This window comes from Quercus lobata, chromosome 6 (assembly GCF_001633185.2).
Source record: "Quercus lobata isolate SW786 chromosome 6, ValleyOak3.0 Primary Assembly, whole genome shotgun sequence".
NCBI lineage: Eukaryota > Viridiplantae > Streptophyta > Magnoliopsida > Fagales > Fagaceae > Quercus > Quercus lobata.
The window spans coordinates 47,949,772-47,967,291 of record NC_044909.1 but is presented as its reverse complement, the minus strand read 5'-3'; the positions used below and the strand labels follow the sequence as shown (position 1 = coordinate 47,967,291).

The window sequence follows — 17,520 nt, the reverse complement described above, 5'->3', positions numbered from 1 at the left end:
AATCACCAACACAGCATAAACACGGTGTGGGTCGACGAGCTGGGTCAGCGGAAGGGGTGGGTTGGCAAAAACTCAGCACAGATGAAGATGAGGATTGGCGGAAACCCAACACAAATGAAGATGAAGATGAAGATGAAGATCGGCGGAAACCTAGAAATCAAGCTCCAACAAAGTTGAGGGATGAGGGAGGCACTAGACAGCTAGAGAGAAAAAAAAAAAACGAGGAGGAAAAAAGAAGAAAGAAGAGAAACCGGAAAGAGAGAGAGAAAGAAAGAAAAGAGAAAATATTTGTTTAATGAGAGATGAGAGAGAAGTTAATAAAAGATTATTATTATTTTTTAGCTTCCTGCTACAATACACAACCATAAATAGCTGTGTATTATAGCAAGAAGCTAAATTTTTTTTACCTATGATACCACTATTGCAGCATGCATTTTTGTATTTTGGTGAAGTTAAAATAACTATATAAATATTTAGCTTCACTATTGCTAATGCTCAGGTTAGTGTGTGTATATATATATATATATATAATTTTACATTATATATGTTATAAAAAAAAAAGTTAAAAATTAGATTATTTAAAAAAAAGAAGATAAAACTTTAGATTATTTTTTTTTTAAAAGAAAGAGTTGAATCTAAAAGCAAAAAAAAAAAAAAAAAAGGCGAATCCTAAACACACACGTAATTAAATAATAAAAACTTAAAAAAATAAAAAATAAAAACAGAGGCCGGTATTTGTAACATTCTAGAACCAGAGTGCGTTAGATAGTGCTCCCAGTCGACTTTTCCAATTCTCACTAAATTGTGTCCTCGTCAAGTCGTCGACTGCTCCATCAAGTCTAATAAATGCCACTATTTTCCTTATAATAATAATAATAAAAAAAGCGAGCGTACCCAAATTCAAAGCCGAAAAGAAATAGAAAAAGAAAATCCAAAAGGCAAAGCGAAAAAGCTAAAACTAAAAGCACGGACTACAAATACAAATTGCGAATAGTGAATCGTCTCGGTATTTCCCAAATTTACAGTCAGTCACACACTCACCTTCTCTTCTACGCAATTCTCGTCACCTTCTCTTTCTCTCTCTTTCTTTCTCTCACTAAAAAAAAATACACACTGACTCGGACTCGGACTCAGACTCAGAGTCAGAGTCGCTGTGGTTATGCAATGAAGAAAACCCAACCTCCCTATCACGCCTCACGGCAACAACATCACCCACCGCATCACTCCCCGCGTGGACCTCACGCTCCTCTTTCCAATTCCCGCCCTATTCAATACCCTCACCGTCCCCGGTGGCCCGGTTTTCCGGCGAACCACCGTCTCGATCGTCCTCCAGGCCACACCGCCCTTCCAGTCCGTGGCAAATTCGTTGTCGACCTCCTTGCCGACCGCCGTGGCCCTCGATGCTCCGATGTCGACTCCCTTATCTCTCAATGCAAGCTCTCGACGGACTCTCACGCGTCGTTACAATCCGGAGGCGGAGGAGTCCGGTTGTTTTTCTTTGAAAAGGCCAACGCCGTTCAGGCCGTGGTCAATCTCTGGGACTCGCGATTCGAAGGCGTTCACTGCTACGTGCCTTGCCTCGCACGCAACCATCAGGACGCCAATTCCACCGCCGGAGAGCTCGAGGACCGGCTCCGAGCCTTATTCGCCGACCGCGTGATACGGCTGATGGAAGGCGAGGAAGTGAAGAAGTGGCGGAAGAAGTTGCAGAGTACGGTGGATGAGATCGACGACGTGTCGTATTTGCTGAGTAAGCCGAACAAACCTGGCGTTTGTCAACAGCTCTGTGACAGGAAGAAGGGGCTGAGTGCGGAGAGAGACTTGATTGGGCAACGTTTGGGAGAGTTCAAGTCTGCAATGAATTGTATTCAGGCTCATTTGGAAGGAAACAAGGACGAAGAGGAGGGTGTGCAAGTGTTGAAGTTCGGTGCTTCTTTTGATTGGAACCGGATTTATTGCTTGATTTCGAGGGAGCGTCGGCGACTAGAGGATGGTTTGCCTATCTATGCTTACAGGAGGGACATTCTTCAGCAAATTCATCTCCAACAGGTACTTTTTCTTGCCCTATATTTAAAATTTTGTTTTGTATTTGTATTTTGAGGTACTAATTAGCCATTTGTGAAGAATACACGCGAAAGATCGCGGTTTTGGTTTATTTATTTATTTGTTATTGGTAAGAACTATGGGACTAAGTCTTGTTGTTGTAACAAATTCGAAGGCATTTTGTTGTGTTAGTTAGAGGGTAGGAAAGGAGATGATCAAGTTCAAATTTTTGAAGTGTTTCGAGGGATATTAGTGGGAGGGAGAGAGTAAATTGATGATGGTGATGATGATGATATGTTAAAAATTTGGACTTTTTGATTGGTAAGTTACACACATGCATATGGGTGGGTCTTGAACTTATGATCTCTCCTACTGCACCTTGTTCTTAAGAAGGGGAGGAAGTGCCATTCGAGCTAGAGCTCATTGGGATGTTCAAAATTAGAACTTTGAGGGATATTGGTGAGAAAGAGAATTGGGTGATAATATTTTTGTTTATATGCATGTATGGGATAAAAGGAATTGTAGAGCATGGTGTGACGTAAACTTTCCATTACCTGGAATTCTAACAAAATGTAACGAAAATTTGTCGAAAAAGCTCTGTTGGAAGGCCATGGAAAAATTGGTTAAAAGAAAAGAAGGGCGAAGAAGAAATTTACCCTTTAAATGTCTTCCTTGCTCATAACATGGATTGATGATCATCACTTTCTAGTTGCTCATCACTTTTTGGAATTAAAAAGAAAAACAAATTACATTAAGTAGTCAAGTCAACCTCAAAAAAAAAAAAAAGAAAAAAAAAAAGTCAAGTCAACCTCGAGAGGAGTCGGGGAACTTAGATGTGTGCTTCTATCAAACCCAATGCTAGTTCAAGCCAATTTTTGATTGTTAATTTCTATTTGAAATGTTTTTATCCCGATTTAATGGGAAGTAGTATTGGGTGTATGAGGGCAACTCTGAGGGGTGTTCACTGATTGTGGATGTGTGTTGCTTGCAATGGTTCCATTTATAAGGTTCCCACCATGAAAATAACATGGACAGGGAGAAGTAAAACTGCAATTCTGGATCGTTCAATTGAGAACAGATTGCAATTCATGACATTCATGCACTTGTACATTTAACTTATCAAAAAATATTCATGCACTTGTACAGTTCTGCAACTATGTTCTTAGCTAATCTGCTGTAATTAAAAGTAGATGATGATGCATGCAACTAACATGGAGTACATACATGAAGCTAATGATTTGCTTCATCAGTGTTCTACATTCTCATGGGCATTGCATGATTGGGAGCAAGAATCTTTGGATAAATTTTTTTTTTTGGCAAACTATATGTGGCGTGAGTCAATTGGAGGGGAATGAATAAGATGAGTGAACAATGTATACAAATTTGAATTTTGAAATTATTTTTTATTATTGGGCTTTACAATGAGTATCAGTGGAGGATTTTCCATAGCGAGCCATTGAGAAGGCAAAGGTTCTGATGAAGGAAGCTCTTTTCACTTGGACAGAGGCTGATGGTAAAATTGTAAGGGTGGATAACCTAAGAAAGCACAAGAAATCATTGTTGATTGTTATTGCACGTGGAAAGCAATTAAAGAGATACTTTGCTATTGTACAGGAGCTCAGGACATTAGCTTCTGCTTTTTGTGGGATTTTTTGGGTAATGCCTAATTCAGTGAGGTAATATCTGGTGTGTTGGAAAGGCTTTAAAAAACATCAAAATTTTGATTTGTGGAATGCTATTCCTTTATTTTTGATGCACTACATTTGAAGAGATAGAATTGCAAGGACTTTTGATGGAATTGAAGTGTCATTGGTTAAACTGAGATTATTATTTCTGAGTTTTCTTTTGAATTGGATGAGATAGGGGGGTTTTACTTCTTACTCTTTGTTGGTTTTCTTAGATTTTTTTAGGCGTATCTATTGTACACTTATCATGTACTAAGGTTTTGCCCTTTTTTCATTTTTTTAAAGAGTATAATTTTATTACTTATCTCTCTCTCCTCCCCAAAGAAAAGAAAAGAAAAAGCATGTAATTGAAGGTTAAAAAAATTTGGAGAATGCTTCTTTAATATGGAATCATTTAATATTACTGTGTGCCTTGTTAGGTATTCCCCCTCCCCCCTCAAAAATATTTATATTTCACTTTTTTATTTTTTATAATTTTAATTTTCATGTTTTTTACTCAAAAACAGCTTGAACCATCTTTAGATGTCTAACTTATTTATTTATATTTTTTTTATCTGCTTTTGGCCTTTCTTATGATTGCCGCCATTTGTACAGATAATGGTTTTGATAGGAGAGACTGGTTCAGGAAAGAGTACGCAGTTGGTTCAATTTCTTGTGGATTCAGGAGTTGCTGCTAAAGAGTCTGTTGTATGTACTCAGCCCCGCAAGATAGCTGCCCTCTCATTGGCAGATAGGGTCAAAGAAGAAAGTAGTGGGTGTTCTGGAAATAAATCAATAGGTTGCTATCCCGCATTTTCATCTTCTCAGAAATTTGATTACGAGGCAATATATATGACAGACCACTGCTTACTGCAGCATTACATGAATGATAATAATTTATCTGGGATATCGTGTATCATAATTGATGAGGCCCATGAGAGGAGCTTGAACACTGATCTCCTTCTGGCATTGATCAAGGGTTTATTGTATCGTAGGGATGATTTGCAGGTTATTATAATGTCAGCTACTGCTGATGCAAACCAGCTCTCAGAGTATTTTTTTAAGTGTGGAATTTTTAATGTAGTGGGAAGAAACTTTCCAGTTGATGTCAGATATGTCCCTTGTGTAACTGAAGGAACTTCTGGTTCTGATTTTGTTGTTTCATATGTGTCTGAGGTTGTGAAGAAGGCAACTGAGGTTGCCAAAACCGAGGAAGAGGGTACAATTCTTGCCTTTTTGACTTCTCAGATGGAAGTAGAATGGGCCTGTGAAAAGTTTGTTGCTCCCTCTGCGGTTGCATTACCTTTACATGGGAAGCTTTCTTATGAAGAGCAATTTCGTGTTTTCCAAAACTACCTGGGAAAAAGAAAAGTTATATTTGCTACCAATGTTGCGGAGACATCGCTAACGATTCCTGGGGTCAAGTATGTAATTGATTCTGGCATGGTTAAAGATAGTAAATTTGAGCCTGGCAGTGGCATGAATGTACTCAAGGTTTGCAGGATCAGCCAGAGTTCCGCTGATCAACGAGCTGGGCGTGCTGGGAGAACAGAACCTGGAAGGTGTTATAGACTCTACTCAGAATCTGATTATGAATCTATGCCTCGTAACCATGAACCTGAGATTCGTAGAGTTCATCTTGGAGTAGCAGTTCTTAGGATCCTTGCTTTAGGCATCAAGAATGTACAGGAATTTGATTTTGTTGATGCACCTAGTGCTAAAGCTATTGAAATGGCCATTAGAAATCTTGTTCAATTAGGAGCTGTGACATGGAATAGCGGTGTTCTTCAATTAACTCTTGAAGGTCAGTTTTTGGTTAAATTGGGTGTTGAGCCTCGGCTTGGTAAACTAATCCTTGGCTGCATACATCATCAGCTGCCACGAGAGGGTGTTGTTCTTGCTGCTGTAATGGCAAATGCCAGTAGCATATTTTGTAGAGTTGGTAATGATGAAGACAAACAAAAATCTGATTGCCTTAAGGTTCAGTTTTGTCATCACAATGGTGACCTCTTTACTCTTCTTTCTGTTTACAAGGAATGGGAGGCTACGTCTCAGGAGGGGAGAAACAAGTGGTGTTGGGAAAACAGCATCAATGCCAAATCCATGCGGAGATGCCAAGACATGGTCAAGGAATTAGAAGCTTGCCTCCAAAACGAACTTCAATTTATCACTCCAACTCTTTGGAAATGGGATCCTTGTAAGTCTACTGAGAATGATAACTTTATGAAAAAGGTAATACTCTCTTCCCTCGCAGAAAATGTAGCTGTGTACTCTGGATATGATCGACTTGGATATGAAGTGGCATTAACTGGACATCATGTTCAGCTGCATCCCTCAAGTTCGTTGCTAATATTCAGTCAGAAGCCTAGTTGGGTGGTTTTCGGGGAAATCTTATCCATTTCTAACCAATATCTGGTCTGTGTTACTGGTGTTGACCTAGAATCTTTGTCTGCCCTTGACCCTCCCCCCCTGTTTGATGTATCTGAGATGGAAAGACGTAGGTTGCAGGTGAGGGTGTTGACTGGTTTTGGTAGCACTCTCCTTAAAAGATTTTGTGGGAAGTCCAATAATAATCTGCTGGGTCTGATATCACGTATACGAACAGACTGCATGAATGAACATATTGGCATTGAAGTCAATGTTGACCTGAATGAGATTCGGTTATATGCCACTTCACAAGACATGGAAAAGGTTGTTAGTTTGGTAAATGGTGTGTTGGAGTATGAACGGAAATGGTTGCTTAATGAATGCATGGAGAAATGCTTGTATCATGGAACTGGTGTCGCACCATCTATAGCACTTTTTGGGGCTGGTGCTGAGATCAAACATTTGGAGCTTGATAAGAGATCTTTGACTGTTGATGTGTACCATTCAAATTTGGATGCCATTAATGATAAGGAGCTCATAATGTATTTTGAGAAGTTTGGTAGTATCTGTGCCATCCACAAGTTTACAGGCAATGGACAGGACAGTAATGAGAAAGAGAAGTGGGGCAGGATAACTTTTCTTACTCCTGATGCCTCTAGGAAAGCTGCTGAACAACGTGAAGATAAATTCAACGGCTACTTAAGGGTTGTTCCCGTACGGCCAACATTGGGAGGGGATCATAAAATGTTTTCGTTTCCTGCTGTTAGAGCTAAAGTTTATTGGCCACGCAGGATGAGTAAAGGGTTTGCTATTGTTAAATGTGCAGAAAATGAAGTTCGATTTATGGTTAATGATTTCTCTAACCTGGCAATAGGAGGAAAGTATGTTCGTTGTGAAGTTGGCAACAAGTCTCCAGATAGTGTTATGATAGGTGGAATTGATAAAGATCTCTCTGAAGCTGAAGTTTTAGAAGTATTGAGGTCTGCTACGAGTAGAAGAATACTGGATTTTTTCTTGGTGAGAGGAATTTCTGTAGAAAATCCACCATGCAGTACTTGTGAAGAAGGACTTGCAAAAGAAATCTCTTCCTTTATGCCTAAAAGGAACCCCCACACCAACTGCTGCCGAGTTCAGGTCTTCCAACCTGAACCAAAGGATGCTTTCATGAAAGCTACGATCACTTTTGATGGAAGATTACATTTGGAGGCGGCAAAAGCTTTAGAGCAACTGGAAGGGAAAGTCTTGCCTGGTTGTCTTTCCTGGCAGAAGATAAAGTGCCAACAGTTATTTCATAGCTCCTTGTCATGCCCAGTGCCCGTCTATTGTGTGATAAAGAAGCAACTGGAGTCTTTACTTGCAAGCTTCAGGCATTTAAAGGGTAATTCTAGTTATGCATATTCCTTTTTTCTTATATGGATGTTTATATGTTACTTTTGTCTTTCTTAAATTTTGTTTTTCCTTTTTGGTTTTTTGCGAGTCTTGGGGTTGTCTTCTGATTGTGCTTGTTTCTCATTTTAATGTTCAGTTTGATTCTATTTGGTTTTTATTTGTTTTTTTCTTTGATCAAATTTCGTGACTATTTTCCTTATCTATACTACTATTTAAGGGACTTCGTACTTATAAAAAAAAACTATTTAAAAGGCTTCTCCTGTTTGGACTGGATTTTTTTTTTGTTCCAAAATACCCCTACATCCCTAGGTTTAAGTAGAGACAAAGCTAAAGGATAGTCTAGTAAAAATAAATGTCTAACTTGCATTAAAATATTGCCTACAAAATAGGAACACTCTTTCACTAACCCACTTCAAAGCTATTATACGTTTATTGTTTTTTTTTTTTTTTGGGTTAAATAAAAAATAAATAACCAAAAAAAAAAAGTTATTAAAAAAAAACTAAACTAAATAGATATATACACATTTTTTTATTTTTTTTATTTTTTATAAGTAGATACATCTTTCACTCTCACTAAAAAGTTGCCTACAAAATAGGATTACTCTCATGAAGATTTTCAAATTGCTTTATCCATTTATAAAAAAATTAAAATTAAAACAAACACACTTCTCTTTATAAAAACACATTTGCTGTATTGATTAAAAAAAAAAAAACACATCTACCGTTATTGAAAAAAAAAAAAAAACCAGCCGTACACCCACATTTTAGTCACACAAACAACTTCGAACTTCTACCCAACAGATTTAAATATCCCCATAAAGCGTGCTCAGAGGCTCTTTTATTATTAACCTTTACATAAAAAATAGAAAAGCCTTTGAGCACGCGCGTGAGCGTGTGCTCAGAGGCTAGTTAAATTTAACCACCTGTTCTTTTATGTTAGAGGCTGTTGTGATGTAGGTTCTTTTTACTAGCTAGTTCATATTATCATTATTAGCACAGTCAAGTCAAACATTTATGAAGCAAGATGCACTTTGTTTGAATCCTTTCTTTTGGATTTGGTATCTCATGATAAGTTTTTTAGAAAAAAAAAGGGGGGGCGGGTGTTTGCATCTCACTCTCAGAAGAAGGATGCAGATTCCATGATGGCATAACAATTCTTGAAAAACCGTGAGAATGAATTAATTATCATTTTTAGGTATATTATATATAAATATATCTTTTAGACATGTAAGACTCGCCAACTTTATCATCTTTTCCCAAACCTTTTACAACTCTTACTTTCCTTTTCAAGTTCCAACAACTCAAATGTCTTTTTTGAAAGGCTTTACCCAAAACCCAGTCACCAGTCCCCTTCTCCTTTGGCTACCCGGTGCTTTATTTCACATCTCACTTGTAGATTATTGGCAGCATCAGCATAGGCCACTGCCATCTTGGTTCGAACCATTATTTCTTTCTTCTTCTCCACCAAATATCTCCTTCGACTCTTGTTTCAACTTTAAAATTTTTGGCTTCAAATCCAGACAAATTAGTGACTCCAGATTGCGTTTGATATGGGGCATCTTTGGATCCCCTATCCCTAAGCATAATGTTCTTCTTTGAAGGTGCAAAATTCTTTTTCAGTTCTTCCCTTTTTCATTTCTTTTTGTTTATCTCATGGTTTATGATTTCTTTCTTTAATTTATTTATGTCTTCTTGTAAATGTAGTATAGTTTTGTTAAATACTTTTATTTACTTTCTATAAATAATAAATGTTACTTGGTTGTTCAAAGGAATAAGAGAAATTTGGGGGAAAGAAAAATGAAATGACCTTAATATGCTTAATTGGTCATTTATCTTTGTTAGTGTTTTGAGTCCTAATACGAATTACACTGATTAAAACTTTCTAATAACAAAAATCTTTTGTTATTATAGGTAAAAGTTAATTTGTGAGTCATTATTTTCTTAAAGCTTAGAAAAATATGGGCAAGCCAAAAACAATTGAGTTATGATTAACTTTGAAATAAAAATTTAAGACTTATATGTGTGTGGTACTTTGATTTTTTCTGGAATTGTGAATCAATATGATAGTTTAGTTCCCACCCCCCCAAGGGAAGGCAAAAAATCCTGGTTCCACCCTTAAGCAAGCCTGTTGCACCTCGCCAGCTCCATCTTGATACTTTGCTGCTGATCTTGCCTCTCTTGTCCATTGCCTGTGTTTGGCTGTTTTCCACATGTATGGCTGTTTACCTTTCTAGAACCCTCTGTATCGACTATCAACCATGGGACTACTTTTAGTTTTTAGTTTTTTTAATTGTTTTAGCCTTAGCTTTTTTTTTTCTTTGCATAAAAAAAAAAAAAAAAACGTAACTTTTTTTTAGAAACTATTATTTATTATTATTGTTAGAAACTATTATGTAAAAAGAATACTATTATTTATTAATAAGAGTATTGTTAAAATGTTAATTACCCAAATTATTGAATTATATTGTTTTATTTATTTTTTAATTGAATTATTTATGGATATCATGATGCTTCTTTTCTATCTTATCATTTCTTTTAAATTAGTTAATGGTTATTTAAAAAAAAAAACCTAAAATAAACTTAAAATATAACTAAACATATATTTTAATTAATTAATTAATTATTTTTTGTATCCCTATCGTGTCGTGTCCTAATTTTTAGGAAATTGCTATGTTGCTGTGTCTTGTGTTGTATTATGTTTCCTGTCATGTTGGTATTTGTGCTACATAGGTATGCAGCCTTACCCTCAAATTTTTGTTGGGCGAAGTTGATATCTTGACTTGAACCTGCAAATTGTTGTTTTTGGTGGAAGGCATTTGAACCCCCAATTTATGTTTATTTTAGCTTATAGAAATAAGTTAAAGCATTGAAATGTTTGAAAACAGTACACATCTAAAAGTTGATTGAAAAATATATTGGTTCTTTTAGATTAGAATTAGAAATTAGTATTATTCATTTCAAAAGGGAGCAATATAATGAATGCTACATAAGCCTGTACATATGTTTTGATATATTCACGTGGACATTAACTGATTAACATCCACCTAATAAAGTTAGAAAATCTCTATGAAAAGTTAGGTTCCATTGCTTTTGTTTGGCTTTTTTCATATTTTAAATCATGTTATTTATCAATTTTTTTTTTTTTTTTTAAATGTTATGTTTAGATCAGTGTTGTTAAAACTAAGCTTAGGCACGCTTAAAGCTCAAAGCCCCAAGGTCTAAATGCTTCACTTGGCCGAAGCAAAGCTCGTTTAATGAAGTGCACCTGAGGCACACTAATCTGGTGCATTTTGAAGGAGCAAAAAGCATGCCTAGGCACCCTTTTTTTTTTTTTTTTTTTTTAAATAATTTGTTTGCTAAGAATATATGAATCTCTAAAATTAATGGTTCAATCTTGAAACAAATGAGATGGACATCTATGTATTATATGAACACTGTTCTTAAGGTGCTTTATTATACAATTTTATTTATTTATTTTTTTTACATCTCAAAAGACATGAACAACGATAATTTTCTATTCTTTTGCTTTTCAGTCTTTGCCTTTTGATATATTTTAATTTTACCTTATTCTTAATTTTTATCATACCTATCACATCTATATATTTTTATAAAGCTCTAGATAATTATATAAAATTGTTATATTTAAACTTTCTATAGCTGGATTATTATCATATGTTCCATTCATAATTGTTTCAAATTTACTGTATAAAATTTTTAAGAAATTGAATTTACTTAAGTAAAATTTGAACTCACAAACTTTGTACAATTGTACCATCCATTTTAGCTAATAGGAAAATATATGTGTGTGTATATATAATATATATTGATAAGTAGCTAATAGGCAAAATATATTGCTAATTTGTTTTTAACTTTTTTATTATTATATGTTAAATATCTTTGTATTATAGGTTATTATATATTATATTTGAAAAGTGTGAGCTTTACTTCAATCAAATGTGTGCTTGCGCTTTGAGCCTAGCCTCCAAGAGGCTTGTGCACTTGACTCTTTGACCAAAATTGGTCCCTACATGACAATGAGAAACATGCACAGTCGCATCTCCTATTTTGATGGCCATGTGAGAAGTGACACAATGTTACAGGCCAGCCATTGAGTTCAAACCCAAAATTGGGATTGCAAAGAGGGGGGGGGGGGTGTGTGCGGGAAAATAATCCCATAGGAGTGAGACTAGTAGCGAATGGAACTCAGAGGAGGTAGCTACCTACCATTGAAAATGAAGTTGTAGAAATTAGTGGATCACATCCTTTCTACGCTTTGTAAGTAAAGTCTGAAGCTTGGTGGGAGAGCCAATGGGCTTTGAGCAGCATCCATTTGACTTTCTGAGTGGCCAGAGTGCAGATCAAGAGTACCCAAAAAACACTTATCCTAAACATACTGTCAAAGACCTTAAGGAGTATAGATTTGAGGAACCGAACTTTTTCTTTTTCAATTTTTTTGGCCATTGTGTCTGGACTGTGTCAGAATTCAAATATTAATTTAAACGGACACTCCATGTAAATGCCACAGACACCATGGTTTTTACTAACTAGGACCTTGCTTTAGTGGTCTCATATTTGGGGTTTTACACATTGTACTTCTTTGCTTGATTTCATTAATTCTGTTACCCTTTCCCTTTGATCTGTTTGTATCCGCTTTTATGTAGTGAGTTTACTATCGTAAACTCATTGTACTTTTCTTCTTAATAAAGTTTTTATTACCTATCAAAAAAAAGCATTCATATCAAATTGGTCACATTAATAAAAAAAAAAATTGATATATTTTCTTTTTGTAACTATTGAGTTATTAAAAAAATGGTTTAATAATTTGTTCATGTATGGACTGCATAGGACAATGTTTGTTTAGCAAAGTAATCTGTAGAAGTTTATGGCGTTCCTAGTAGAGAGAGGTTGAAAATTGGCTTATCAACAATTGCTAATTGAGAATGTGAGACCAAAGAGGTGATGATAAATTGTGATGCTGGTGAGGAAGATTGATCCTCACTAGACTTAGAGAAGGAGGAAGATTGAGAATTGTAAAGTGAAGAAATTGAGAAAGAAAGATTTTTTGTGACAGGTAAATAGTGGGGAGGGCGAGGTGCATTTCAAACCACAGACATGGGGCACCACAAAAGACGCCATTACTGCTTGGCTATCACTTGAACCCCGAGAAATAAATATTTGAGAGTGAAGAACTATGAAACAAACAAAGCTAAAAATGGTTGAAGTAAATGGGTTTTTCCCTTCCTAAAAGAAGAGTCAACCAGCTCAACCTCTGGGCCAACCTGACTTGACCCACCATTTTAGCTGATTTTGACCTTTTCTCATGGGTCAGAAAACCCTTATCCATACCCCTTTTTATCCTTTGAGTTCAGGTGTGTTGGTTGGGTACAGTTAATTGGCATTGGTTATAGATTTTCCAACCTGATGGGATTGGATCAGGTGACAAGTTGATTCGAACTTGATCCATGAACACCCAATATTCATACATGATATTGTACTTAATTGGACAAAGGTTCGCTGTGCATCCAAAATTGTTAATAGGAACAATCCAATTATACATCATTATTGTATTAACGTAGACACAATTAAGCATTGTTTGCAAGATGAATGCCTTGCCTGCTGTTATGTATTGGTACTGTTGATGCTCTGGGTATTGGAAAATTATCTTATGAACGTTTTCATGCGGCCTATCTCTCACAGCATGTGTGGGTCTCACATGTTGTGAGAGCTTGGTCTCGTGAGATAGCCTCTCCTGGTTATATATCTGCTAAGCTTGAGTTGGTCTCTTGAGGTACCATCTCCATCTCACTCTTTTAGTATTGGGCTAATTCCCTGGACTTTATGTATAAACCTGTCCGGTGTTTGTCTTAATGCTAAACCAAATTGGAAGGACTATTTGTTTTCTTGAAGAGTATGGGTGCCACAGGAAATTCTTAAAAACATATATATATATATATATATATATGAACACCTTCATTCTTTATCTCAATATTGAGGAGCAAGATGGAAGTGCTAGTTTTTCTTATGTTATTTTTAGTGAGATTCTGTAAAATTAGTTTGCTTCATGTAGTTTCCAAATTTTGTTGACACTGCTGGAAATTTTAAATGGCTTTCATTGTTTAACCTGAATGACTAGGTGAAATGAATTAGGGAGGGGTTCATTTTCTTTTTCCTATGTGGTTGTGATACCTTTCTCGGCCTTTTTGGCTAAGAATCAAGTGCAGTATCTGTTATGTTTTGAGGGGAGGGGGGAGGGGAATCTTTTATGTGATTGTGTATAATGATTCCAAATTTTGTTAAGTAGGACATCCCTACTTGGGTAATGACACTTTTGGGGAATTCCTTTCGGAACTTTTAATTGGCTTTCATTGTTCAACCTGAATTACTTGGTGAAATGAATAAAGGAGGAGTATATATCTTATTTTTCCTCATGTGGTTTTGATACCTTTCTCGACTTTTTGGCTAAGATCAAGTGCAGTATCTGTTACTTATGTGATTGTGTATTATGATTCCAAATTTTGATAATTAGGACATTCCTACTTGGGTAATGATACTTTTTGGGAATTCTTTTCGGAACTTTTAATTGGCTTTCATCTTTCAATTGGAATGACTAGGTGAAATGAATAAAGGAGAAGTTTATATCTTATTTTTCCTTGTGTGGTTGTGATACCTTTCTCGGCCTTTTGGCTAATATCTGTTCCTTGTGTGATTGTGTTACAATTTCAAATTTTGATAATTAGGACATTCCTACTTGGGTAATAATGCTTTTTGGGAATTCCCCATGCAATACTGCAGCAGCTTGAATCTTTTCATTGTTGTTGTTTGAGATCCAGTTTTTAGGATGTGATGAGCCTGTTGCAGAATAATTATGTAGGTTCATTAAAAAAAATCATGTAGATTCAGGATACTAGTTCCACAATTACTGTGCTAACAGTTGTGAGTTGTCTTTTTCAGGTGCAGAGTGCACTCTAGATAGGACTTTTAATGGTTCCTATCGAGTGAAGATATCTGCAAATGCTACAAAAATTGTGGCAGATCTGAGAAGACCTGTGGAAGAGCTTATGAGAGGGAAGACCATAGTCCATGACAGCCTCACCCCAACTGTACTTCAGCATCTATTCTCCAGAGATGGAATCAATTTGAAATTGTCAGTAGAACAAGAGACAGGAACCTTCATTTTTTTTGACAGGCATAGCCTTAATGTTAGGTTGTATGGTTATCCGGAAAAGGTTGCGTTGGCAGAGAGGAAATTGATTGAATCCCTTTTGACCCTTCATGAAAGCAAGCAACTTGAGATCCATCTTCGAGGTGGAGTTTTGCCTCCCAACCTAATGAAGGAAATGGTGTGTAAGTTTGGACCAGACCTCCATGGTCTCAAAGAGAAGGTACCTGGGGCTGAGTTTACTCTCAATACTCGACGGCATATCATCTCAATTCATGGCAGCAAAGAATTAAAGCCAAAAGTAGATGAGATCATTCAAGAGATTGCACAGATGAGAGTTGGTTCGACTGAAAGTTTTAACAATAAAACTGCTTGTGCCATTTGCTTGTGTGAGGTTGACGATGGTTACCAGCTTGAAGGCTGTGGGCATTTGTTCTGTCGGTTGTGTCTGGTAGAGCAGTGCGAGTCTGCAATCAAGAACCATGATAGTTTCCCAATATGCTGTGCGTATGAGGGCTGCAGGGCTCCTATTTTGCTTACTGATTTGAGGTCTCTCTTGACAGGTGAAAAGATGGAAGAACTCTTCAGGGCTTCCGTGGGTGGATTTGTGGCATTGAGTGGGGGCATGTACAGGTTTTGCCCATCTCCAGACTGTCCTTCAGTTTACCGAGTGGCAGATCCTGGTAGCCGTGGCGAGCCATTTCTCTGTGGGGCTTGTTATGTAGAGACTTGTACCAGGTGCCACTTAGAGTATCATCCGTATCTGTCATGTGAGATGTACCGGGAGTTCAAGGAAGATCCGGATTCTTCCTTGAAGGTGTGGTGCAAGGACAAAGTAAATGTGAAGACCTGTCCTTCATGTGGGTTTACAATCGAGAAGCTTGAAGGATGCAACCACATTGAGTGTAGGTGTGGCAAGCACGTATGCTGGGCTTGTTTGGAGTTCTTTGGAACCGGTGATGACTGCTACTCCCACTTGAGGAGCGTACATGGGTTCATGTGAAGTTAAACTATTGTGTTCATATTGGTATTACCTTATATCTATAGGCTTAAGTTATCAATGTATATAGCCCAAATGTATATATTAGTTGTATACGCGCATGTATTACAGATAAAGGTTGCTGCCCAGACTTGCTTATGTACATGTGTTCAGCGGATGCCTTCATCTCTCGGCAGTAGTCTTCCTCTTTACTGCCGATGCTTATGTACATGCGTTTAAAAATGGCTGTCTTTGTTTTTCTCTCTATCCAATCTTTTCTTTTTTATCCAGCACTTCCCAAATCCTAGTCCTGCGGGCTGAGTTACAAGCGGTTTCAAAATTTATTTATTTATTTTTTATAATTCAATTGTTGGAAATTAGGGAATTTGAACCTTAATGTCTTATTTGGAAACACCGGAAGTTGTTAACCAATTGAGTTACCTCTTGCTTGGTTCCGATTCTCATCAAGGTGGGAGTAATCTAAATTAAGAGTCGGTAGTGACTGCAAGACAGAAAATTACCACAAAAGAAGTTCCTTAAATTTTTTTTTTTAAATCATTTATACAGTACTACATTTAACAACCATTTCCTCGTCCCAGTTGTCTATACACAATGTAGGCTGATCGCTCCCTTGTGACAAAGAAGGAACAAATGAAAACATTTACAAATGTTAAAAAAAGAAAAAAGAAAAACCCATCTCAAGACAAGTATCTATAACCGAATGCGAAGCCCACACCAACAAATCCCAAACAAAATGCCAAAGCCAAAAACCATGTCACACCTCCACCATCGTCATCACCATCCCCCTCTTTCAACAACTCTTCTGCACCCTTTGATCCCCCACAACCACAACCAGTGTTTTGGTTTTGTTGTTGTAGCCATTGTGATTGCAACTTTGAAACTTGGAGCTCAAGCAATCTCACCCATTGCCGATAAGCATACAATCTCATTGCCTCCTCTAGCAAAGCATCGGAAAGACAGTTCCTTTCATTAACCAAACTCGCTGCTTTCATTTCAGCCTCTCTTGCACGCGTTTGTGATGACCTTAAGGCCTTCAAAAGCTCCAACTTCTCATTCTCACCGCCACTTCTATAGACGTTAAACTCTTCGTTCTCATCTTCTTTAGCCATCATGCCTCCAAAAACTCTATTCATGGACGACATGACCGTCTTATCTGAGCCTGTAAAAACCTTCATAGGCGGAGGCAGATCACAATTCTGCATGAGGTCATTGCCAGGCTTTTGAGATTGCTCAAGACCCATCATCATCATCATCATCTCGTTCCCATCAGAAGCCTTGGAATTCAGCTTCTGGTTGTTCAATACCCACCCTGCCATCGGTGATGATTTCATGCATACAATATTTGGTTAATTCTGATTGATTAGCTTGATGGGTTTTGTTCAGAATTTACGAAAGAAAGACTCAAAAAGTGTTTGAAGCGTAGAAGGAAGAGGAGGGTTGGTGGTGGAAACGGTGGTTGGATAAATGGGTAAGACTTTTTTTTTTTTTTTTTGAGAAAAAATGGGTAAGACTTTAGAGCAATAAATTAGGGAAAAAAGCGTGGCGTGAAGTAATGGGGTAGTACATGTCACATATGGTTTGGTATGCAATGGATACTATATAAATTTCAATATCCTGAGTTACAAGCTGCTTTAAATTAATACCGGGGATTTGGAAATTCGTTGCTTGTGTTGTGTGCTTGGACAAACAAACGTTACAGCCTTTTGTCACTGTGCCAAGATTCTAATATCCCCATTTAATCTATGAAAACGAGGCTCGTACTCTTCCCAAAATATAAAGCCTTCGTAAAGGACAACTTCTTTTGACTACTGACTTCTGAGTTAATGTTTCCTTGGGACAGCCATTGTGACAATCTTGCGTCCAAAGGCTTAAAGTATCTTCAATAGATGATCTACCTT

The 17,520-nt window shown here is 36.9% G+C and overlaps 2 protein-coding genes across 2 annotated transcripts; one reads left to right on the top strand and one right to left on the bottom strand.

Annotated features, from left to right (window-relative positions):
- The first annotated feature begins 933 nt into the window (after positions 1 to 933).
- On the top strand, positions 934 to 15,891 carry LOC115993569 (ATP-dependent RNA helicase DEAH12, chloroplastic-like). Its single transcript, XM_031117507.1, has 3 exons — positions 934 to 2,049; positions 4,323 to 7,452; positions 14,415 to 15,891. Exons 1-3 carry the CDS (start codon positions 1,165 to 1,167, stop codon positions 15,623 to 15,625), a joined length of 5,226 nt encoding a protein of 1,741 aa, XP_030973367.1. The 5' UTR covers positions 934 to 1,164; the 3' UTR covers positions 15,626 to 15,891.
- Positions 15,892 to 16,142: 251 nt separating this feature from the next.
- LOC115950130 lies at positions 16,143 to 17,269 on the bottom strand. The gene has a single exon (XM_031067374.1). It carries the CDS (start codon positions 16,951 to 16,953, stop codon positions 16,300 to 16,302), a length of 654 nt encoding a protein of 217 aa, XP_030923234.1. The 5' UTR covers positions 16,954 to 17,269; the 3' UTR covers positions 16,143 to 16,299.
- Between the last annotated feature and the right edge of the window lie 251 nt (positions 17,270 to 17,520).

What these genes read in the sequence shown, in the direction of transcription:
- LOC115993569 (XM_031117507.1), top strand. Translation starts at nt 1,165, where the DNA reads ATGAAGAAAACCCAACCTCCCTATCACGCCTCACGGCAACAACATCAC. An exon ending in AGCAAATTCATCTCCAACAG is followed by an intron (nt 2,050 to 4,322) that starts GTACTTTTTCTT and finishes CCATTTGTACAG; the next exon opens with ATAATGGTTTTGATAGGAGA. An exon ending in AAGCTTCAGGCATTTAAAGG is followed by an intron (nt 7,453 to 14,414) that starts GTAATTCTAGTT and finishes TGTCTTTTTCAG; the next exon opens with GTGCAGAGTGCACTCTAGAT.
- LOC115950130 (XM_031067374.1), bottom strand. Translation starts at nt 16,953, where the DNA reads ATGAAATCATCACCGATGGCAGGGTGGGTATTGAACAACCAGAAGCTG.